The sequence below is a fragment of the Phaethon aethereus genome, assembly GCF_964289735.1.
Source record: "Phaethon aethereus genome assembly, chromosome: 2".
NCBI lineage: Eukaryota > Metazoa > Chordata > Aves > Phaethontiformes > Phaethontidae > Phaethon > Phaethon aethereus.
The window spans coordinates 24,624,277-24,649,805 of record NC_138582.1 but is presented as its reverse complement, the minus strand read 5'-3'; the positions used below and the strand labels follow the sequence as shown (position 1 = coordinate 24,649,805).

The following is a 25,529-nucleotide window of genomic DNA, read 5'->3' as shown; positions in this document are numbered from 1 at the left end:
TCCTCAAGAATTTGAAGAATAAGGAACCCTTACGTGAAATTACACTCCCAGAGTGAGAGGGATGTGGATATTAAAACCAAAATCAAACAAATAAAAAGCCGACCAGTTATCACCTCTCCCGCTTTTATGTTGGAGCATTGCACAACTGCGTTGCACACAGTAACTCTTATATTATGAATCGGGCCCGTAACAGCTTTCTGCTCAGGTGGTCTAAGCCTCAGTGCCTCGTCAAAACAGAAAGGGAGGTGCCTCCAAAGAACGGTTTGGGGGGTTAAAGGGAAGTGTTGAACAGTGAGCTACACAGAGCCAGCTAACCAAAAAACTATGCCTAGTTTAGACCCCTATGCCTAGGGTCTTACGCAGAGAGCAAGATCTCTGACTAGGGGCCACTGTGGTCCATAGCTGTTTCCCTTGGAAATGACACACAGCACACTTTTTAGTAAGTTTTTAAGAGTGTACTTTTTCCACTCTTAGGGGATGACCTGTTTTATTTATCTGAGGTGCATTTTTCCGTTTAGTGAAGGTGAGACTGATGATTTGGATGAATGCAGTAACTCCCCTTGTCCGTAAGAAGAGGTGAAATTTGGGCAACGATGGATGCTACTTGCTATATCAAATAATCAGGTTATGTAGATCACATTTTAAATTTTCTTTCCATGAGCTAATATTCCATTAGGGATAGGGGTTATTTCTGCCTCGTATATATCTGTAGGGGATTTTAAAAATCTGAATTACTCAGAAAGTGGGTGGTTTCAATTAGAGAGAAGAAAATATTTCAAAAAATGGAAAGCTTGTGTTGGCAGTGGCTCATACAATGTAATTTGTGGAGATGGAGACTAATTACTCCCAACCACACAGTGTATGCCTCCTTTTTGGTAACTGACAAGTTTTTTTTGAAATACAGAAGATCGTCTCTTTATTTTGGCATTTAATATTTATGTATTTACTGACTCACAGCCTGGTTTTTTATCTAAGTGATTCATAACATGTTCACATCTGTACATGGCTGGTACACAAAATCATATATACTATGAGAAGGAAAGAATCTCTACTCTTTCCCCTTCCCCAGAGAATGGTGTTACATTTAATCTGATGGGTTTTGTTACCTTGGTTAGCTTCCTTACCCAGTCACCCTTAGGCCTTGCTGGGACCCAATCCAGCAAAGCTTTTAGCACGTGTTTAAGTTTAAGCATGTGTTTAACTTCCCTTGATTAAAGTTAAACACATACTTAAGTGCTTTGCTGAACTGGGGTTTCTCTGAAGTAAGGTATGTGGGATGCCAGCCAGTTTCTTTCCATAGTTGTGATCAATTCTACCCAACTCCACAGGTTTTTTTCTTAATATATTTTACATGAAGTTGATTTTGACTATTTGCAAGAAGATCCTTACCGCCCTATCAATAATTTGCAAGTGTGCATGCACACATGCAGAGAACTTTCACTTATCTGTAAATCTGTAACAATCTGAGAGGGAAGTAAAATTACAGAGAAAAATACCACTGGGTGTATTTCTTAGGCAAGATCTGTTTAAATTCAGGCTGTAGCCTGAAAGGCTTACTAGGATTCTCCAATCATAGCTCATTTTCATTAGTAATATGTCAGTGATGGCCACTCAAGGTGACTTTTTGTAGCAATGTAACATCCAAAGCAACTGTCAATCTCTTCAGTCAGTGTGAAGAAGGCAGTCAAAGCAAAAGAGGCAACACCACCCGATACCTGGAAGATCAAATCTTATTTGATTTGAAGTGAACTACTTGATGTAGTTGGGCTGGGATGACTTCTACTGGTTCAGTCATAACGTAGTACAATGAATGCAGTGGACTTCCTTCACCTTGTGTAGCTGCAGTAAAAATTTTTGGCATGCTATTTTGCAGGCCATTTTGTTCCAACTCAGCTTTGAGATGCCACACTGAACTGGATGAGGCATCTATGCTACCTGTCCGGTAAAGGAGTTGTCAAAAATAAGAAGAAATATCACTCTTTCTCCCCAAAAGGAGAAGAAAGTCTACTGAGGCGTATTGCTCCTCAAAAGGCCATAATGCTTCCCATCTATGGAAAATGGCCTAGAGAAAGAAATGTATTCTTAAATAATACAGGAGCCCGGTTGCTCCAAACCACATGAAACATGTAAGTAATAGTGAAATGGCTTTGAATTTGTCAAGACAGGCCATCCACAGTTGCAATGACATGAGGTTATCCCAGAAAACAATGTTAAGCCACACTTGCACAAGCACACAACATTTCCTCAGTTGGATCCTGAGACCAAATAAGAAATGAAGAATAGCTCTTCTGCTTTTGTGCTCTCAAGCAAAGTATTTGTGAAAATAATTATTTAACACAGTGGGGATGTCTGTGAGTCTTGCCCCATTGTAGCATTTATCCAGTTTAGATGCAGAAAATTGCAATCTCGCATTATTATCATTTTGTTAAACATCATTGCCTTTTGACCTTTCTCAACACTGTTTTCTTTTCTGAAAATCATTAAGCTTACACTGGGCAAAGCAGCAGTCTGTTACAACTCCCCACTTTTCTCTCAGCTTTCCAGCTATGACATAATTTAGAGCAGCCGCCTCTAAAAATGTAGCAAGACCTTAGGCTGGCCTTGTATGAAATGAACTGAAGTCACATCAGTCACACCGATGCAAAGTAAGCAAGAAAGGAATAAACCAAGTATGCCAGTGAAATATTTTTTCTCCTCCAAAGCTGTTGTTTAAAGATAAACTCCCACAACTAATTATACTGTCTTGCATTCTTTCAGGTGCATATGGTACTTCAACTCCTGATTTTAACCTGCCTAATTTGGTGCTGAAAGTAAACAGGTAAGAATACCAAAATTGATAGTGTCTGAGCAAGTCTGAAACAAGATTTTTTTTTTTCTAAAATCCAACCTATCTTTCCATTAATTTAGCTTTCTTGTTGCCAAAGATTATTTTCTCTGACCATTTCAATTGATGCTAACCATGTAAATCCTTTGGGACTTAATGGAAGAGAGATTTATGTGTTGCCAGACCACAGATGAGCTCATAGCCACACAAGGAAATTAATTAATAAGGAAAGACTGAGATGCATTAGTTTCAGTCAATTTGCACATTCCAGGGATCACTAGCAAAGTAACTGTTGTAAAAATATTTTTTCTTTTAATATTAAAAAATATTCAGACCACACAACTGAATCCTGCCCTACAGAATCTTCAAAATTCTGTGCTACAGGATGTACATCTGTAATTCCATTCACTTGTCTGCTAGACACATGTGCGTCGCAGGGCATAATTTGGCCCATCATTATGTTTTCCTAACATAAATTAACATTTTTCCCAAGCTACCAAGCCAAACACAACAATAACTACTGCCAGTATCTCTCCAGTAAGATCTAAATATAAACTCAGAGGCTATAAGATGCTTACCATAGTGTTGTAATTTGGATCAATATTGAAGGTTGGAGAAGCACTGCGCATTTTGGAGAGCTGCCCATCATTCTTTGCTTTCCTTAGAACATCATAAATGGGGTTTGGAGGTTTCTGATCATGTAGAATTTTTTTCAGCTGGCTTTCCCGGCGTTGTGGGGCATCATTAACTACTTCAAAAACCCCAAAGTCAGAGTTAAACTTAACTGGCTGGGCAAAAGTCTACAAAAGAAGTTTGGAAAGTTTATAATGTTGTAATAAGGGAACTCTTTCATTTAAGAAAGTTACTTTTTATGGTATAGAAGCATCCTACAGAATGCAGGCTGGTATTATGAGGCTTCTTTCTCTTGCCTGCTGGTAATTTTTCTTTATTCTTGTTCTTCGGTCTCTTTGCTGTACAGCTTTCCAAAGCATTTCTACTTTTTGTCTCAGCTATGCTTCATTATCAAGAATTTAACTCATTCTAGATCACAGACCATTCATTACCACAAACAATCAAGGTTTGAAAAGATTAGCAACAAAGCTGACCTTTTAAATGTGAGATGCATTGGGGAGGATGAATATGAAGATGTCCATATGTAGGAAAGGCTTTTCACCATATTGTTACTTGTAGGTCAAACACCTACCAAAACCTATGGCCTGTAGTAAGTTTTGTTATACATCGCTAGTTCAGTCAGATACTGTATAATACAGGAGGGAGACCAACCTTCAACTTCAACTATGTAATTGTAACTTTTGTCAACTCCAAAAAAAAACACTGCTTGTGTACACATTAAAACAGAGCCATCTTTCATCTTTTGAGCTCTGGCATTAGGTATTTCCCTAAAAGACTATCTTTCAAATTCTCTTAGTTGAAATGGAAGGAAAATATGGATGGATTTTACAGAAGTAATGGGCAATACTCAAGACAGTTATGAATATAAAATTATATACAACCAAAGCATATAAGCATCTCCACACTGAGCTGGAAGACAAGAAGGTATGTTGTATTTAAGAACTGAAGGAAATCCTGGCCACATCCAGACCCAGTGCGAAAATTCTTTTTGGCTTTGTTCCAGACAAGATCCCACCTGGTGTTTGTATAGTTGTTGTTTCCCTGCACTTAATAAGATTATTTTGATTGTCAAGCACTGTATTTTTCAATTCCTTGAACTTTTTTGTATATCACATGTATACACACATAGACATAATTCATATACATACTACATATGCTGAATACATGCTACATATAATATAGAAATACATTACAGACCAATTTTATTCTTCTTCCCAGAAATATAAGGCCAAAGTAACCATGTCAGCTATTTTGTTGCTTCTGTTTGAAGCCCCTTTGTTGATCAACATCTTGTAGGGCAATGCCCAGGATTGAACCATGTGGCTGCAACATGTGGTTATAACATTCCCTACTTATCCCATAATGTCTCACTGTGGAGGCGCAGCCTGGCAAAGCACGTAGCATGTGAGGGCTTTAAGTGTATGATTAGTGCCTATGACATCAGACTGTCACTGCTCAGAGCCATGCATTGAATTGCATTAGTCTGTTTAGTTACCTAACTTCAATTGAAATGATGGCTTGGTTTTTGTTCTCTGACACCTTGTGCCTCGTTTGACATTAATTTTCTCCAGGGTACTCTGCAGGTTTTAGTGTTTTTTTTCTCCAGATGTACTGAACAGCATTTTAAAGAGCCTTTTATGTGTAGTAGGTTTCCCTATACTTCATTCGGATCTCCTCCCAGTTTGCTGTGTATATTTCATTTACTTTCAAACCTAATTTGGGCTGCTACCAGCTTTTAAGTGACTAACTGTGCAACCTTAATAACCTCCAAATGTATTCTTCCTTATTTATTTTTTCATGTTTTTAAAAAAGAAACAGAAGAAAGTACACTAAGAAACAAGGTGCTTCAGTCTCTCAGGATTTGAAATGCTCTTGCTTGCAGAAAAAAGCAAACAAAGTGCAAATTCCATAATATAGGGCTACGTGACTAGACGTGACCAGATTATTTTAGCTCCATGTTGTTCAACATGAAAACTAAGTAAAGACAACATTAGTTTACCACACACATCTACTTTTACTTAATCCTTTGTAACTTACTCTAGATCTAGGTTTTTCAGTACACATTCTAATTAACTGAACAGAAAACATATACCAACTTTAATGTAGTGAAACGGATGCTAGTGACATTTTTTAAAATGTAAAGTGTATTGCTATTTTGGGAGTCTGACTACAAATCATTTATAAGACAAATATACTGATGGAACAAAAGAACATACATCGATGGGATAAGAAGATTAAGACTTCATACACTACATACTTGACTGAAAAAGGTGTTTCTACTCCAGACTTTTGGGTTTTGGACCAAGGTGTAGTTACCTATACCCAGGAACATCGAGAGGCATGCATACTTCTTGTATCAGTCAGAGAGTAGCCAGTAGATCCTCTTTACTCAACACTAGTATGACTACACCTGGAATACTGCATCCAGTTTTGTGCTCCCAGTACAAGAAGTATGTTCATATATTTGAGTAAGTAAGTCCAGCAGAAGACCACTGAGATGGTCAGAGACTGAAGCACTTGCCCTGTGAGGCGTGGCTGAGGGAAGAGAACTTGTTTAGCCTGAAGAAGAGACAGCTCTGAGGAGACCTAGCAGCAGTCTCACAGTACTTACAAGGATGTTACTAAGGAGATAGAACCAGGCTTTTCGTGGAGGTGCATGGTGGGAAGACAAGAGACCATTGTCAGATACTGAAACAGTGGAGGTCTCAACTGGATATAAGTAAAAAGGTAATTGTGGGATGATTAGCATTGGAACAGGCTGTCCAGAGAGACTATGGAATCAGTTGTTGGACATTTTCAAGACCAGCTGAAGAAAGCACTAAGCAACCTGGTCTCAGTACTACAGCACTGATCCTGCTTTGTGCAGGAAGCTGGACTACAGACCTCTCCAAAGCCCTTTCCAGCCTGAGTGATCTGTGATTCTGTACAAATCCCAAATTCTACCAGATAGAACATCTCATTAAACTATCATATAAAAGCATTTTAGAGTAGTTAAAACCTTTCTGGAGAAGTGTATTTCAGTTGCTTACTTAAGAAAACTAGCATGATAAACCAGAATATTTTTATAAGCATAATAAAAGAAGAGGTAAGTCCTGACCTTCTTAACTCATCCCCACCACCAAAAAAAGGGATAACATTATGACAAAAATCAAATGAGAACACAAAAAAAAGTAATGTAATTTCTTGTAGGAAACATTTTCCCAGTTACAGTACAGGAGAAAGGATCAGCCAATCCATTTCCCTTTCAGTATGTGAAGAACTTCGGAGCAAAACATGATCTAACCATTCCCACACATTACAAGCCACAAAAAAATCCCCTGTTCAATATCCTGTAGCGAACTCAAACTCCTTCCCACAGAAGCCAAATGCTGTAAAATCCTACAATGTTTCACAGGACAATAACAAGAGAGGTTTATGGCACGACCAATATTCTAGGTCACTGCAAAAATGAGGAATCTCTTCAGTGAAGATGCCTATGTTAAGCAGTAGATGATAACCTACGTTATAAAGAAAGGGGGAAAAAATTATCCATGCCAATCTAATATACTAAGAAATGTCTTTCTTACCCCGCATTTGGCAAGTGCTTTGGCTTTTTACAGACAAGTAAAATACACTAACCAAAAACTAAGCGTATCATTCTCTCTCTAGTTTGGGCCAATTTTTATTCCTTTGAAGACAGAGAGGGAAAACTCCAGAGCCAAATTACACCTCAAGATGTTAAGAAAAAATAAATCAGGTTTGGCAGGAGCCTTGAAGCTTGGGATACATACATTATCAATTTAGCACAGTATATCGGATCGTCAAGGACTTGAGAATATCAACAAAGAAATCTAAAGACTTTGCAAACTGTTTCACTCTCAAGGCAATTCTGTCCTTGAACCCAGTATGACTGATGTAAGTCAGGGTAGTAATCTCAGCTTCAGAAAAAATCTCCAAACAAACAACAAAAAGCTGTTTTCAGACTGTGGTACAGCAATACTATTAAGTAAATAAACAATTGCATGTACATTTTTGACAGCAAGGAAATTTCTTAGCTGTCAAACGCACATTGAATATGGTTTTACCTGAAGAATAAATAGAATACATAATTCTGAAACTTAAAGTTATAGACTTAACTAAAGGGAAGGCAAATTTCTCTCAGTCCTCCCAAAACAGAAACCAAAACAGCATCCATCAACATGTTGCCAGGATATCAGACATATAAATCTCACTGTGCTCTGCCTTAACAGTTTTCAGATATACTTAACTTCAGATACACTTAACAAATGTGTAAATATGCTCACCACATCCCACCCCAAATAATGTAGCTTGATCCCAAGAGAAACAGAGTGACCACAGCTTGGCTGCCTCTTAGGTTAAGGCCCTGAAAGGGTGGGAATGAATAGAGACCTCATCCAGGAGCTTTGCCAAAACTTTCTTAAGACGGGTATGTGTGTATCATAAATAAATGTCACTGAGAGTCCAGACCAGAAGAGAATTTGAGCAGCTTCTATGAAGTGCCTGGAAAATTCACTCTGCACATGGTCAATGGCACATCTCCCATTGACTTTAATGAGTCCAGGATTTCCCTTCTGTTGATGAGTAAGACACAAGTCACAATCACATACCACAATCTAATTAAGAGAGAAGAGAAGAACATTTTGAGTAAACCCACTATCAGTAAGAAAAGTCAAAAGCTCCTTTTGCTTCCTTGAATGTCCAAGTTATCAAGCAAGTTTGAGTCCTGGTAAGTCTCAACTTAATACGCATGTCGGGCCTTACTGACGTAAAAGCCTTTTTGAGGGAGGTTGTATTAGCACCTGCAGCCTCCCTCCACACACCTGGAAAAGACAAGAGGAAACTAATGTGCATGCATTGATGCCTTGAATTGATGCATTAATGCGTTGAATTATTCACAGCCATCTGTAAAACAGAGAAGGGCCTGAACCGTGCAGCAGAGTGGATTGCTTTTTGCCTTCTGCCCTTTCTGTCATCTCCTATTCATAGATCAGGCCTGGTTTTACTCTTGACAGCACTAGGTTTTCAGGACCATTCTGTTTTCAGGAAGACCAATTGGCCCAAACTTTATTATTTGGGCTTTATTTGTCTTCAGAATCATCACATGCATCAAATCCTGGATCCCAGACTAGTCAGTGAAGAGCTTTTATAGTGACAACAACTTTCAAAAGAAGTAGTCTTCAAATCAGAAGTTGACAAAATTGTGGTCACTTGGTAGCTTTCTGCTGCAAGGGAAACCCACAGCCAGGGACTCGCCACCAAAGATGTCACATCCTGAATATGCTTCAACTGAGGTACAGTTGGCTCTTTTGTCTCTAGTGCAACTCCTTGAGGTTGCAAAGAAGAGGAGTATGTCTTCATCAGGATCACTGGTAACTGGAAAATGCAGGGTAAGACCCCAGCATGGACTTGGGGTAGAACGTGTAGCAGGCCGCTTGTAGAGTGCAGGATGAACAAGTTGACATCACTGCGCTTTCTTACTGAGGCCTCCAACTTTGAGCTGGATGGCAATTTCTGACTTCTGAATTTTCATTCCTGGCTAAAGGTATTCTTGGATGTTTTAAATACATGAATCAAAGACTTGAATTCTAGGGATGCCTGACTGGCTAGAAATGGAAATGTATCCAGGCCAATGTTTCTCTTAAATCTTTCATTTTAGATTAGTTACTAAGGAAGGTGTAACTCATTTCTAAGTCATGTAATTGGTTTCTGCTACTGTGAAATCACTGTACTACTAGCAAAAAGTGCCCTTATGAGGTTTTTTTATATTATTTTATCTTTCAGAAGTATTTTCTGTACAAACTATCCATTACAGTATGTAGATCTTTGGAGTACCTAGATATTCATGTCAGGTTGTACTGAGTATTATTAAAACAACAAGATCACTTAAAGGATATACTGTAAATCAAAGCAAAAAGAAAAAAATCTGCAGCTGCTGTGGTAAGTACCCAGTGATACAATTTTCCATACACTAGTGGTGCATTATAAATCAACGCAGTGGCAGTCTCTTAAAATAAGCATATGCTACCCCTGATTTCTTGTATCAAGTCACACAATATTTTCAGTTTAACTTGTTGCCTGACTACTAGCACACCTGGGTAATACTGTTCCCAGGCAACAGCATATAAGCACAACAAGAATAAAGCAATGGAAATTTCAATGCCGTGTTTTCGTAGAAGCCTTCTGAAAAGGAGAGGGAAATTGGGAATATAAGGTATTCAAGCCACAGAATTCAAGGCATTGATAGAACTTAATCCTGCAGAGGGCAAATCCTCAGGAAAATATCAAAAAGAAAATAAAGCCAATTATGAGAACAGTACAGATAAAAATAGCTAATAGAGCTCCTGTTTTAATGAAGATATGTAAATATATGGGAGAGAGACCATGTGTCATCTTAGAAAGATTACCAGCGTAAAACAGTGTTTACTCAGGAGTGTCTGTGAACTCTTTTCTGTGGGCTTCCAGAGCCGACAGGAGTGCCTGGACACTCACTGCGGTTCAGAGCTGCTGAGCTGCGCCAGGACTGTGGGCTGAGGAACCCTCTGAGGCCAAGGATAATTTTGGCCTCTAATAAATGTCCTGAAATCTGTCCATGTCCAAGGAGACCCAGAGACTAAGCAGGCTGAACTTCTTACCCGCTCCATCCTCTGTGATTTGGGGAAAACTTGAAGCATAGTTTCCAAATAAGCAGCAAAGACATGGAGGATGGGATTCCTGTGCTAAGAACAATCTGGCACACGGAAGGAAGCCTGGGTTTAAAAGCTATGTAGTTAGGCTTGCATTTAGGCAGCTATCCTAAAGCAGCTACAAGGGGGAAAAAGAAAAAGGAAAGAACCCAGCTCTCTAACCACACATTTTCTTCCACCTGTGTCTCCCTAACTTTGTAAAAATTCTTAGGAATCTTACAGTGTGGTGAAAGCATGTAAAGGCTGAGCTCCTGAGAGAAATCAGTATCGCTGCTGTGCACAAAACCCATACTCTGATATAGAGTTAATACCTCCAGATTCTACTTGAAGATAAAAAATTGGCTTGGGGAGCCCGTTCTACCATCCTCAGTTCTGCAACTCCCATTATGTGCACTTTTACACAAATGTGTGATGTGGCTTAGAGACCATATCTATGTCTAGTTCAGTTTGGTAAGCCTGAATCATAACTGAATTTATTCCAACAGTGGCTACGCCATAGTCTTAGGTCCAAAGAGCATGAAGAAATATTCTGCCCCTTCCTAATACTGGTGGTGGTTTCTACCAAACAAGTTGCAGAAATGGGTGTATGTTCTCATAGTGTAGCCTGTTGGACTGCAGTGCTTTAGGAGGGGAACAGGCTGTGGGGCAGCTCTGGGGCAGATTGGCTGGGAGACCTCACAGGGACCATGAGTGACACTGTGGAAAGGTCTGTGCCACCTTGAAAGGGAGTATGGATATGGGGTGTGGGAATGGAGAGAAGGGGGATAGTCAGGGCCAAGACTACTAAGATGAAGTTGGGTGAGGTTGCCACATTGAGGGACCGAGACAGTGCACGTGACTCTCATGAGAGTGGGGGGGGGCAGGGTAGTTGATGAGAAAAAGGAGCAAAATATTGGGCAACTGGTTAAATATAGGGCACTGTGTATGGCGGTCTAACTGCAATCAGATCAGCACACAGAATACGGTGTAAGGCTGCATCCTTCTAGCTACAGACGGGAGAGGAAGAGGAGGGGAGTGCCAACTTTGACACCTTCACAGTCGTGAAGAGAAACGGAGTTGTTTCCTGAGTTAAAGTGTTTATTAGTCACTGAGTGCATTGCCAGAAGAATGTAAAAGGACAAACATTTGTTATGTCGGCATGTCATGATACTGGAATAAAAGTGGAGTCCTTATACTTTTAAAATAAGTATTTACATGTCTTTTTCATTTCCTATTCATATTGTTTTGGTGCACTGTGATTTATATGCATAAATTTGCAAGGGAAAATCTGTCCCCAGAAGTCCAGATACTGTGTTATTTTTCTTGACACGGATAATGACAAGAGCAATAAGAGTTACTACCACTAAAATACAGACATACTGTAAAAGCCATTTAACTACCCGGTGGCAAAGCGCAAAATGTTGTAAGCTGGATTACCTTACTATTAATCTTAGTAAGCTATTTCTTGTATTTTGCAAGGGATTTCTGTAAGGTACTTACCGGAAGACTCAAAAATTCATTAAAGTAGTCCACAAGCATATCATCTGTGGCCAAGCATTCTTCCTACAGAGAGACAAAACCACAAAGCAAGGATTGTACTAATCTGTGCTAACGTGGTTTGAATGCACTATTGCCTCAAACAATGATTTTTCCATGAGATATGACATGCAAACTTTTGCAAAATATTATTTCGTGCTTTTGAGAATATAATCATTGCATCATTGTTATATTCTAGCCATTGCACACTGCTGAGGTTCTTATCAATTTAAAAAACACACATGAAGGTAAAGCCTTTGCCAAGAAATTTACAGATAAAGCTTTCATAAACTCAACAGCTTCTAAATGCTGGAAATCTGCATGTTTACTTTTGAAAAAATGTGCATAAGATAACAGCCTAGAAATTGCCCATGTTATACTTTTCTCTCTCACATCTGGGAAGGAGGGGAGTATAAAAGTTCACTAAAGCCTGCTTCTGCTCCCACACTGCTGCTTGGGGATGTTTTGGGGGATGTTTGGGGAATAAAAGGGAGTTCACGGATCTATAATTTGGCTCACCAACCAAGCAGTGTATGCCACACTTTGAATTTGACAGAACTGGGAGGCTTCCTGTTGACCTCATCAGAAGTAAAGACTGCATCCACAGGTGGTGGTGTACCCTTTCTGACCCCTGCATTTTAAATACTGCTAACAAGACTCAAAAACTGTAGAATAGAAATTAAGTTTTTTTGCTGTTGACAAATCAATAAGTATGGAACCCAATCTTACTTCTACTGCACTCAATACCACCATCAGCCCCATTTCAATTCAACAAAAGGTAGAAGTAGAGCATTATTCCATTGGTCTTCAGAAATCTGTCTTCAGTATAATGAAGACTCCTGAACAGTTTTTAATAGTTTCAGTTTCTTGAATATTCTGTTATTTCAGCATTGCAACACAAGAAGAATGCACCTAAGTTAAATGTAATTGCCAATATCAGCAAAGGTCTTGTGACATAACATTTTTTTCTCTTTCTTAAGTTCATAGCATTGAAATGTGCTGGGGAGTAACAGCATTAAAGAGATGTTACGCACAGTGTACATGGTATCACTTGTAGGCAGGCGGTATCTTGATCCAAACCCCACAGTGTCTAACCTAAAAAGCTTGTACTCGGGTAAGGACGAAATCTTGAGCTAATGTACTTTAATATGAACTCAGGAAGGCCCCTCTGTACTGCATGACAAGTCAGAACCAGACCTGATGGTGTTTGTCCAGCCTTAGTCTGCCAACATTTATTCCTTAGCACTTGTGGTTGCTGCTGTGACTGATACAGGACAGGCAAGTTAGCTCATGCTCATTCCTGAAAAATGCTGACAACACAGAAAGCAAGGCTTTATGCATTACAGAGATCGTGCTTTATAGGGATCACAGGCCCATGGTCCAACACAGTTGCAGTACCATGGATCTAGAGATGTTAGGGCACTGATTAAGGAGGAGCCTTTATCAAAGTGTCACACCCAAAGCATTTTGAAGTCAACAGAAAATCCTCTTGCTAATGTCACTAGGCAATCAATCAGATCCAGAAATTTAAATTCAGCAAGTGTTAACACAATTGACAAAAAAATTCATTTGAAACAATCTGCAGTCTGCCTCATGTTTGGTTTGGGTAATACACAATTAGATTTGATACTGATAAGGATGAATCTGAAGACGGCTAGATATGATAATACCCCATGAAAATATCTTACTGTTTCAAAGGATTTACTCAAAACAATTAATTTATTACTGGCTGAAGTATACGCTCTTTAAGAATATGCAGGTAACGTGTTTTTAATTTGCCAAGGACATAATTCTCTGTAGGCCCACATAACAGCAAGAAATGTAAACACAGTGGTTGATTAATCAATAAAATGTTTATGATCTTATTAATGCAAGCTTTACTATTGACTGATCTTACTGCACCTACACACCATTTACTTTTCTCTGGTTTTTGGAGAGGTATTTGTGGTCAGTCTTATTTTCATTTGAAAGCATAGTTGTACTTTCATATTTGCACATTATAGGTTATGGAGTGGCATATACAACACTATAGCTTAGATTTTTGTGTCAGGAAGCATTTTGTTTCATTTCTTCCAATGCCATCTTTCCTGCTGCACAGTCCAACTTATGACTAGAAAAAGCTGCCTTACAATTGCAACTGGATGTCAAGACATGCTAAAAATTTGTTCAAAACTGCAGTTGCGCCTTCATGCAATTTGTGTACAAGTAGGAATATCCTGGGCTTGATTTCTATCACTCTTCTACCATTGAAAGGAATTGTAAAATCATCTTGGCAATGATATACAACCATTTCTTAGATATTTTGTGGAAACAAGCACAATGACTTTCTATCTATAGTATTTGATAGCTTTCTCTATTACTGCCATCATGAAAAAGTACAGAAACACAGAAATTATTAGACACCAAAGGAAAAGCTGAATGTGGGTAAAAGTGGCACCATCTTGAAAGGTTTGCATTTCGCGTTGCAGTACCCACTAAATATTAACTAACTCTCCACTCTTGAAAAAAATATAATAAATTACATCTTTAAATGTCAAAACTTAAAGTATAAAACCCCAACCCTACATAGAACTCTGACAGATTCATGTCCATGTGTGAAGTTCACCTGGAGTCAGACATGTCTAGTCACATTAAGTAGCCTGCACAATCAAGGTTTAATGCCATGTAAATATGCAGTTGAGAGATGTTCTCGTGTACATATTTATATATGCTAAATGTCTGTTATAGATATTGGTTATCTCTGCCTGAATTCATGTTGATTCCATTTTTTATAATAAACAGTATAAATAAAATAATATCTAGAGGATCCCAAAAGGAATAGCGATACATTTATACTTTAAAATACACTGTTACAAAGGCATCCAAAAGAGGGAAGAGGCAAATGTTACCTAAGCTGCAAGATATAAGGTGTCGTTTCATATGAGGTAACAGACATATGTACCTTTCAAATGAGAAGACAAACATCAGAGGAATTCTACAACGAGCTATGAACAAAGGGCAGAAAAGGTAAAGTAAGGAGATGATTGTTAAACTTGTCATGTTGAACCTTCCAGTTCATTGTTTCCTTCCTTCATCCTATTTCACTTTCCTTTTCATTTCCATCCTTATTCTCCATAGTTGCCTGTTACTTTTTTCCTAATTATTTTCAAACTAAACATTTTTTTATCTGAGAAAATTGTAAGAAAATACTCAGTACTCCATGCTTACAGAGAGGAAAGGAGTGAGAAACCAGACAACAGTTTCAAAAAAAGTTTTTTGCTTTTTCTGCTCTATAGTTGCATGGCAAAATGAATGATGAAGCCTTATAAAGCATACTTACAAACACTTCTTCTGTTATACATGGAGGCTCTGAAACACAAAAATAAAATATACGTTATCTAAGCAATACAGTCAAGCTTGTTCAACTACGATTACTGAACAGAAACAAAAAGTAGTGAGGCATGACAACCTTCCTGGATACTTGTAAATAAAATAACTTAGCCTGAGGAAATAAAATAAGCTCTAAGAATGTGCAGTAATGTTGACCCATGCATAAAAACGTTGACTATCACAAGAACTATTTAAATATAATTCAAGTATTATTTACCTAGATTATTTCTCATACATATCAGTTAACTTCTTGTCAGCTTTCCCCTGCAAATTGATTACTAGAAGCTTGCTGATTTTAATGAAAATATAGATTTGTATGAGACTCTGGGAGCCTTGAACAGCAAATATTACGAATCATATGATAAAATAAAAAAAATGTAATTGTAGGTGTTCCCAGAAAACCAGATCTCACGCATTCTAGGAGAATATTCCATCTTTTGTGATGCCGTTTGGAGGGAGTGAAGTTCTCTCTTCAGATTGATGAATTTTGCTGGGCAAGTTTAAACCTAACAGTTCAGAATCCCCCTCTTTTGTATCACCATCTCTGTACCTGAGGCAATCACCCTGGGGGCAGACCCCCTGCCCACCACCCTGCCTGGGAAGCGCCACGTACCCGTCGTAAGCCTCTTCGACTGCATCCCGGATCTACAGGCCTAAGGGCCAGCACCCCCACCTGCAAGCCTACGGCCTCATTTGCAAAAGTGAAATCCTCGACTGCGGACCGGAAAGAGAAGCTGCATCGTTGCTGGGCCTGACTGGCGACTGCTGGTCTGCACCGGGGCAGGCTGGCCCTGCTGCGCGGCTCAGGCGCGTTGCTATGGCACTGCAAACAATGCACGGGATGAGCTGAGCGCTAAGCAAATACTTCTGCTGCTGATGCAAGTCTCCCCGAAGCAGATTTGGCTATCAGGCACGCTGATGATGTGGTCCCAAATGAGATGCCTGTGAACTAGGAATTTGAGGATACTTGCAGCTAGAAAGGAAGTTAAATGCTCTTTTCTCAACTGACCTAGGCAGTTCTTAGTCCAAAATTATATTCTACCTTCTTCTACGTTAGCAAAACGCCCCAGCCACGTGGGATTTTGACTTAAAAAAATCTCAAAATATACGACTAATGACCAATGGATTTACATCATGTACTAAATAACTCTGGACCCATAAGCAGGCTGTAAGGCTTGATCCCAAGTAACAAAGTCGGTTCTATCTATGGTAGAGCACTTCTACTGCGGTCAAGTAAGAAAAGGTGAGGAGCTTCCTATTGCTAAGGCTGAGATTAAACCTGGGCTGTTTCCTAACAGGTACAAACACCTCCACTGTAATGTGCCAGAAACACAACCTGCAGCCTTGGTAACAGCCTCCCCTGCTTCCTCCTGCTGCCAAGGCTCAGACATCGCAGAAATCCAAAGGCAGCTACATTTTCTCCCAGTTAGGGCAAAGTTTATAAATAGCAGAGGTGGAAGGAGAAAAGACATTAACAGACATGGAACAGAGTCTACTCCCAGAATGTTAGTTTCTTCCTTGGCTTGAGGGGGTACTCCAGGATATACGAAAAAGTCGCATTTCTGGTACAGTCAGCAAAAGCTGCGTACAAAGAAGGAATTCAGGTTCCTATATGAGGGTTTCAGTGGACTTTAGGTCTTCCACAACTGGGATCTGAAAAACATCCTACCTAGAGAGTGGCTGATCCTAGAACTGCATACATTCTTCAGGAACCCTCAGGTTATTTGGCATGAAAGTTACCTTAAAGGTTCTACTGCTGCTTATTTCCAGAACAGCACTGATTTCAGTAGCTTGGCATAAATCCCACGGGGATCAGTTGTATGAGATGTCATGTATGCAAGTTACATGAAGCTTAATCCATCAGCTGTCCTCAGGAAGTGCCCAAAATGCACCAGGAGCCTCCCATTCCCAGTAAATGCTATCATTTGTGCCCCCTTTCACAGAAGAGTGTAGTATCTCTAGTCATGCTCTTCAGCTGTGAAAAAAAGTTTTATTTTACTTCATACATGACTTTGGTGGAATCCATGATCCTGTGCAAACAGAACAAATGCACATGCTCAGGGACTACAGATAAAAGTCCAGGAACTGATGACTGTCAAAATGAACAAGCAACAAATCAAATATCACAGAGGCAGGGGAAATGGCTTTATCTCCTAGAAACACAGGGTATTTTGCACCCTCTACTCCAGGTGTGCATTCCCACTCCTGGGGATGCCTGCCCAATCCCACAATCACTGCTCTCATTACTAAATGCTGGAATAATGCCTCTTCTGATTGTCTTGGTGGAATGGTGTTAGCTGTCTGATTAGCTTTTTAGGGTGAATTGTCTTGTGTTTTTTGTTGGGGTTTTTTTCACTTAAGGGAAGATCTATATTTCCAAGGACCTCAGAGGTAAACTGAATAATATCATAGCCAAGATACACATTTCAGCCAAAAGTTTGATATATATGAAAAACATATTCAACAGAAGCAAAGAATAAAATATAAAGATTCAAACTTAAGTGAGCTATGGACAACTTAAATAGCATGATAAGTATTCTGACGAAGTATTAACTACCCTTAAATTCTCTGTATGCAAATTCTATTCAATAAGACATGACAAACAGTAGGTTAAAACTGAATGGCATACATTTAAACACATGATTTCTTAGTACCATGTGTCAGGACCATGACATATGATTTCAAATGTTTAAGCTAATGTTCATTCCACTCCTTTTCCCCCTGCCCCTTTTTCTTTCTGATGCAGGTTTAGACATAATCTTTGGTGTATAACATTCTCCTAAACTTCTCTAGTTGCTTATAATTTTTGAAGAAAAAACAGCAACAGAAACATAACTAAGGCATCTTTTTTAAAATTAGAAATGGATGCCACAAGTAATCTTAGATAGAACTGAGGTTATGAGATAAGTCAACAACAACAACAAAAAAAGTCCTTTTTCTCTCCTTCTGTCATCTGGTATATTTTGGTATAAAACTCTTCGGTCTGTGTTCTCTTTGTAGTGTGCTTCAAAGATGGCCTTTTGGATTAAGCTCATCAGGAAATACACACTGTACTCTCTCATGGAGAATCTATTAGCAGTCATTATCGCTTTCTCATTATCTTAGTTAGCAACACATATTTAGGTTAAATATTTTGTGTGTGTGTGTATTTCAGTTGCGATTTTATATTGCTAGTTAAATGTTCACCAGCTGACGAAGCTGAGATACAAAGATCACAGAATCACTAGGTTGGAAAGGACCTTCAAGATCATCAAGTCCAACCATTAACCCAACGCTACCATGTTCCCTAAACCATGTCTTGAAGTGCCACATCCACGTGTTTTTTGAACACTTCCAGAGATGGCGACTCCACCACCTCCCTGGGCGGCCTGTTCCAATGCCTGACCACCCTCTCAGTGAAGAAATTTTTCCTAATATCCAATCTAAACCTCCCCTGGCGCAACTTGAGGCCATTTCCTCTCATCCTATCACTAGTTACTTGGGAGAAGAGACCAACACCCTCGTCACCACAACCCCCTTTCAGGTAGTTGTAGAGAGCGATAAGGTCTCCCCTCAGCCTCCTCTTCTCCAGAATAAACCACCCCAGTTCCCTCAGCCGCTCCTCATAAGACTTGTGCTCCAGACCCCTCACCAGCTTCGTTGCCCTTCTCTGGATACACTCCAGCACCTCAGCATCCTTCTTGTAGTGAGGGGCTCATTTTCCTCCTTTTCCACATTTTTCTCTTTCCATGCTCTTCTCTTATTTTTATTCTGATGATTATTTATCTTTGCAGAACTGCAGACCTACAGAACGTTTCCTAAATATAGTCAAAGCCATGATCTATCCCAAAAAGCATCTGATCTTGTAGAAAAGATGAATGGATTGACAGGATGGAGAATAAGTTCTTAAAAAGGTGATACCAGTAAAATTCTAGACAATAGAAATTAGAAAGGCTAAAAGTAGGTTTCAAATTATTAACATTTTGAGAAAATGGTAATCTAGCAGAAGGCCAGCACAGGACGAGATCTGCACAGGAAGACAAATGGGAGGAAAATATGAATTGGTCCTCTCCATCCCTGCTGACATCTCCCTCCTCTGCTCACATCTCCCTCCTCTGCTCATTACTGAAGAGCCATTTAGAGAGGTGAACTTTCAGTCAAGACTTTAATCTGTCATTAACCTTTTCCTCCACACTCCTCAGAAATTTACGCTTCCAAACATTTACCAGGGAAAGTGTTTCAAAGTATCAGCCAGGCAAATCAGATCAAAACTGCTGAGACAATTTGCACTCAAAGAAACAAGCATATAAACTATGCCAGCTTGCTCAGTGAACAAGTCTTCTTGTGACTTACTCAAGCAAAGAAATGACATAAATTGGGTTGCTTTATTAAATCCAAATGCACACTTGTGTGTTTAGGTGCTAACCTGTGTTGACTTCTGGCAGTGGTCACAGTGAAGTCATGAACATCCCCATAGTTAACTACTCATTCAAAAAGTAGCAAATGCTATTAAAAAAACGCAGATAGGCATGTAGAGGGATCTCCAAGGGCAACTATGAACTAATTCTCATTGATTTTCAATAGAAACTCACCATCTCAGATATAGGTGGGAATTTCACCATGTGATATCTTGAATACCTAAATATCTTCACAGAAATCCAACTTTAGTTCAATGTAACTACTCTTTCTTCTTTGGATGATTGCCACATACATTTTAGCTTCTGCATCTGAAAGCAGCAATCTCATAAACTGGAAACAGGTGCTAGGAAGCCTATTTAAATATTGACTGCAGAACTGCCAAAATGGGAGTCAGACCCTAAGAAGAAAGCATAAATTGATTGTGCCCTTAAATGCCTTAAATTATTCTGTTGGCAAAATGGCAGAAGCTGCCTGTTGTGGTAGTACGGCCTCTTGTGTATTGAATCTTATAGTTCTAGTTACAGCAGTGTAATGCAATTCTGTGGCTGTCAGAAAAAGTTAATGCAGACACCTGAGGAAACACTTATTAGGAATATGAGTAGTCAAAAGAATTCTGAAAGGAGAAAAAAAAATCCTGAAGATAGTCTAGGAAAAAAAGTGCTTAAAATAGAAAGGGCTAAATAGTAAAGGAAGAGGTAAGACATAGCTTTGGTCTATCAACAGTAGAAGCCTTTTGCTAGTGGAGGAGACTGTCAGAGGGAAGGCAAGTCCAAAGAACTTGACTTCTACAAAAGTCCCTACGGGAGAATAGTCACTGGAGAATACTCCTTGACTTGTCCAAGTCACCAATGGCCCAAGGATTCCTATAAAAAATCTTAGTGTACCAGGACAAGGTAGAGGTGTTTTATCAAGTTTAAAGGCTTTATTTAAAGTTTCATTTCCCTTTGCTTAGTATGGGTCTTGGGAAAGATAAAGGGAATACAGAGGCATACCTGGAAAGTGAATCAGAATTTGGAAGGACCACTTAAGCAATTTGTGATATACATTTGTACTCTTGCTACCTCGTACGTGCCAGCTACCTACTTCATACCTGCAGTCATCTGATCCCTTCAGAAACTTGTATTTGTGTCTTAAGAGATAACTGCTAGAACTTTAGGAGAACATCTTACTATCTTTTCTAATTTTGGAAAGCAGTATTAAGACTGAATTGAAAAAACTATTCAGCAAGATTATGGCAGTTTGAAAAAGTGTATTAGAAATAAAATCATTCTGTGAAGACAATATGAAAATCAGGAAAGAACTACTAGACCCACAGCTATCAAACCACATGAAAGATAAAAAAATTGTCATAGGGCATAAGTTAACAGCAAGGCAGAGAGAGTTTATTGCTAGCAGCCCTACTACAGTTAACATAGCATAGCTTTCACCTGAAACATAAGCTATAGATCAGAAGAAACTATGACAGTTACTTCTCAGAGAGATTTCACTATCAGGGGATATATTAGAAATTTTGGCACTATGTAGAGAAGATTGCATTGTCACTGTCTATTCTCTACTTCTCATGTAGATAAACTGGAGTCATGTTTTGTAATACATTTTGGCTATGATAACTTAGGCTTTGCAAGTTTACCACCACTTCTTACTTTTAGTTGTGCAAGCAAATTTCCTGACAATTTTTTTTGGTGGGTTTACTTGTAGCTTGGTTTAAATCAGGTCAGTTCCTTGATCTTGGCTCAACAGGTGTTCTATCCAACCAAGGGGTCAATGCAAGAGACATATAAAGAAGCTTCAGCAGATAGGAATAACATATGCCAATAATGCCAAACATGTGCTTTAGCAAGATCATCTCCTGGCAGTAGGTGGCATATACGTGAAAAGAAACACTAAATGCATGCATGTCTTTCCAGTCTTGCTGTTACAGTCAAACAGATGTCAACAGCAATCTCCAAACCCAGGATTCCCCAGCTAAGAGATAAGTTATCTCTGTGGGATATTACTGATGCATTGAGCCTGTGGATAAGCAGCAGCGCTGTTTGAGACAACGCATCCCACTGATCACCAGTTCCCACCTTTTTATGTTATGCTGCCATGGCTGCTTGTGTAGCTGTGTAATGAAGCAGACTGGGAGACTGATCCAGCTAAAAAAAAAAAAAAGTCAGGATGAAAGAAGAAAAAGGTTTCACGTACATCAGCTTCCAGAACAAACAACAGGTGTTAAGAATGGTATATAGAATCCATAACTAACAGATGCTCCTTAAGATTTCAATAATGCTTCAGAAAAGCATGCAAAATTACGGCCTTCTTATTTTGTAGGTATTCTGCTTTCCTACTTATTGCTCTCCTGGACTCCAGAAGTACCTGGTTAAATAATATAGAACACTAAGTTCCCAAATGCTCATCTAGTCTTCATTTAGCAGCACAAAACTAAAAAAAAAGCTGCCATTCTGATATTGTTTAAAATATCTTATGTGGGAATACTGAACCCCTTCCCAATTTTGAGTTTAAAAAAGTTAGTATTTTCCCTTTCTTGCTCACTAAAGCTATCAGAATCACAGAATTTTTAAGGTTGGAAAAGATCTTCAAGTTCATCAAGTCCAACCATTAACCCAACGCTACCATGTCCCCTAAACCATGTCCTGAAGCGCCACATCCATATGTTTTTTTGAACACTTCCAGAGATGGTGATTCCACCACCTCCCTGGGCAGCCTGTTCCAATGCTTGACCACTTGGTGAAGAAATTTTCCCTAATATCCAATCTAAACCTCCCCTGGTGCAACTTGAGGCCATTTCCTCTCATCCTATCACTAGTTACTTGGGAGAAGAGACCAACACCCACGTCGCCACAACCCCCTTGCAGGTAGTTGTAGAGAGCGGTAAGGTCTCCCCTCAGCCTCCTCTTCTCCAGACTGAACAAGCCCAGTTCCCTCAGCTGCTCCTCATAAGACCTGTAATATATCAATTAAGTATGAATAAAATGCATACAATAAGATGTATTCCCAGTGATCATTTTAAATCATGATAGATTGAGGAGGCACTTACAGATTATCCATACTTTGTAAAACTATTTTGGATTTTATTGTCAAATGCATTTGCTGTAATCGGGAAATAAAGTCCAGAGAATGCAGCTCCTGAAGCTATCAATTCTCAAATGCTTCAACTGCAACAATTCCATGAGAGGGTTACATTTTGTAGCCAACACCAGGCTGGCATGGAGACTGCCGGATAATCCAAGTCCATGGCTGAGGGAGGAACTGAGCCAGCAGGCACTGCTTAGGCCAGTCTTGCCTGGTAGCTATAGGACTTGGCTGCATGCCCAGCACAGCTTCACCCTGTAAAGGAGGCCCTGAAGAAGTAATACCATCTGAATTGCTTCCCAAGATGCCACTCTTCTCTTGAATATTTTGGTATGCAGCTCCTGAGGGCAGGAATTATAGCCACCCTTGCTTTAAGCTATTCAAAAATTTTTGCAATTGTAGCTTTGAGTTAGTGCATAAGGGTTAAAGCAAAAAGAAAAACAACTAAAGTTCTGTTCTGTAAGAAAAATCTTTGGTGCCCCCTTGTGATAAAATATTTTTATCAACAGAATGCATACATTTGAAATCAAGGACAATTTTCAGTGAGGAAAGCAGTTCAACCCTTACCCTTAAAGTAGTTTCACATTTAAGTGAGCAAAACCTTTCAAGAATTAGTTTGTTTTCTTGTTATCCATTCTGTGTGGTATAACATTCTCCTTGGACTACTCTATTACAATTATTTAAACCAAGGAAAAAGTCCACAAAAGGAACTTAAATGGTGCACCAGTGAGGATTTCTGTTTGGAGCAGAAAAAAAAAAATCATGCTCTTATTATGCCCATTTGGGATACAGAGTCTTGGAACAATTTCTTGACAGAAACACATCCTACAGCAGGGCTGAAGAATAACTCCATCCCAGTAATAGTTTTTGTATACCACAACAGAGTACACAAAGAGAAAAGGATAAAAGAAAATTGAACTTGGAATTCCAATATTTTGTGGGAACTCTTCCTTCGTACAATTTTTTTTCCAAAAGTGTGAGAATGTTCTCAACACAACCAAAATTCATCTTTAAAAGCCAAAGACATTGCTATTGTTGCAATCTCTGTAGCATCTCATCTATTGAAACATGCACCAGGAAAACGTGCTGAATTCATACCAGGGGAAAACTTCATTTTGCGTCCCAGTGGCCTACATATAGGCTAGGTACTGAGCTACTGAGTTCTGACAGAACAAGGCATTTCTAGGAGATGTGTTCTTCAGTTCTCAAATAATGTATTACACCCAATTAGGGAACTTTAGTGTCTGCTCAATGAATATGAGATGGGAGTCCTCCATTTAGGCAACAGCAGCACTTTAGGATGATAATTAACAGCTTTGCTAAAGTGGAAGCAACTGCTGAGTAATTCTGCAATAACCTTACAGCTCCGAACAACAACTTTTAGCAAGTGTTACTATGGTTATCTAGGGTACTATTACTTCCGACCTAGCTGTCCCTTTCGCCTGAAGTTACTATCCTCCTACCACTTCAGCTGGTTCTAGCCCTGACACAAGTATCTAAGTCTAAACAGCTTGTGGAAATAGTTTTTTTTTCACTATAATTCAGCACTGAAAAGAAGCAGCTGAAATACAGGCACAGCCTGCACATCCCATTTGCCAGAGATTGAAGGTGCCTACATAATTAAGACACAACCAGTCTTGCACAACCGTTTTCAGAATGAACTTTAGAATGCAGAGAGGAAAAATTAGAGGGGCTTTTAACATATAAACTCCAGTCTCCAAGTCAGAGATCTGTTTTTATATGAAGCTTCTAGTATTCAACACCAACGTTTGTAAGTTCATTCAGAGCACCATGCCATACATATTTTCAGCTGAAGAGTTGGTTTCTTTGCTACTCATCCATTAGAACCCAGCTCAATAAGACTGTATTAGCATTTAGGCTTCCTACAAGTTTGGGCGGGTTCTAAGACTGTACAGAGGTTTGTCAAAGTCAAGAGGAAAAAAAAGTGTTAAGTCTTTTTGTAATGAGAATTTCAACTAATCAGAGCTCAGGAAGGCAGAAAGTAGAATCAAGCTTTGGGTTTTTTTTTAAACTAAAAATAGACACCTCATTCCCAAGAAGCAGTCAGATTTTGTTGGGGCATTTGACAAGTGATAACAGAATCTGCTGGATGTTTTTCATCAAAAAATCCTATAAGATTCATTGCACACAAAAGAATTTGCACTTATAAAATTATAATACAGTCACACCAAATACTAAATCACCACAAGACTGAAGTAGAGAAAGAAAAAAAAGCCTGAAACTTAGTAGTACAAAGTACAAGGTTATGCGCTTCTGGTTCAGTAAGAGTTTTTGGAAAAAAATGGGATCTTTTCAAAATTTGAGAGATAAGGATGTAGGAATACTACATCTAGTGACTAAACTGTGACAAGAAGACATATAAAAAGAAGACATATAAAAAGCAATGCTAGTCTTAGTATCCACTGGGTCAAAGTATTTCTGATAGAAAAAAAGAAAGCCCTAATATTATTCAAGGTCTTGAGGAGGTTTTACCCGGAATACTGGTTGCATAGTTTCAAAGACTAGGTTCCAATGGAAAGAGGGAAGAGTCGTTAAGACAATCCAAGACAGAGGTTGTATCTAAGACATAAGACTAAGTTCAAAGTGTTTTGTCAATGAAATGAAGAGTGAGGGGATATTTATACTACACAATCATAACATTAGGGAAAAAAGTCTAAGGGGAAGAACAGATGTATAGAATAGCTATTTTAATAGCAATACTGAAAAAAAGAGGGCAACTGGTAAAGTGAATAGTGGAGCAATCTGGAATGGGTTTCCAACATAAACGTCATGAGACCGTATACTAGCCAGTTTTAAGACAGAACTTGATGAGTTGACATAAGAGCTTGGCACTAGACTCCAGGAGTCTCTTTCTAATCTGACACTCCTGTATTTCTTCATGTGCCTATGAAAACAGAAAGAAAAGGAGTTACTTGTATTAAAATTAACCTGAATGGCCTAAATTGCCTAACGGGTGCTAATGAATAACCAATATACAGAATAGGAAAATAGTCTGACACATGTTGATGAGC

The 25,529-nt window shown here is 39.0% G+C and overlaps 1 protein-coding gene across 1 annotated transcript in view; it reads right to left on the bottom strand.

The window, feature by feature from the left end:
• RGS22 (regulator of G protein signaling 22) overlaps window positions 1-15,683 on the bottom strand; it is a gene marked incomplete at its 3' end in the record, with an annotated part of 72,611 nt that extends 56,928 nt beyond the window's left edge. Inside the window, exons 1-4 of the mRNA XM_082015072.1 lie at window positions 15,638-15,683; window positions 14,975-15,003; window positions 11,620-11,682; window positions 3,403-3,624 (exon numbers count right to left, since the gene is read on the bottom strand). Coding sequence (XP_081871198.1) covers window positions 3,403-3,624; window positions 11,620-11,682; window positions 14,975-15,003; window positions 15,638-15,662 — 339 coding nt within the window. The 5' untranslated portion in view covers window positions 15,663-15,683. The remainder of the gene's footprint in view (window positions 1-3,402; window positions 3,625-11,619; window positions 11,683-14,974; window positions 15,004-15,637) is intronic.
• Between the last annotated feature and the right edge of the window lie 9,846 nt (window positions 15,684-25,529).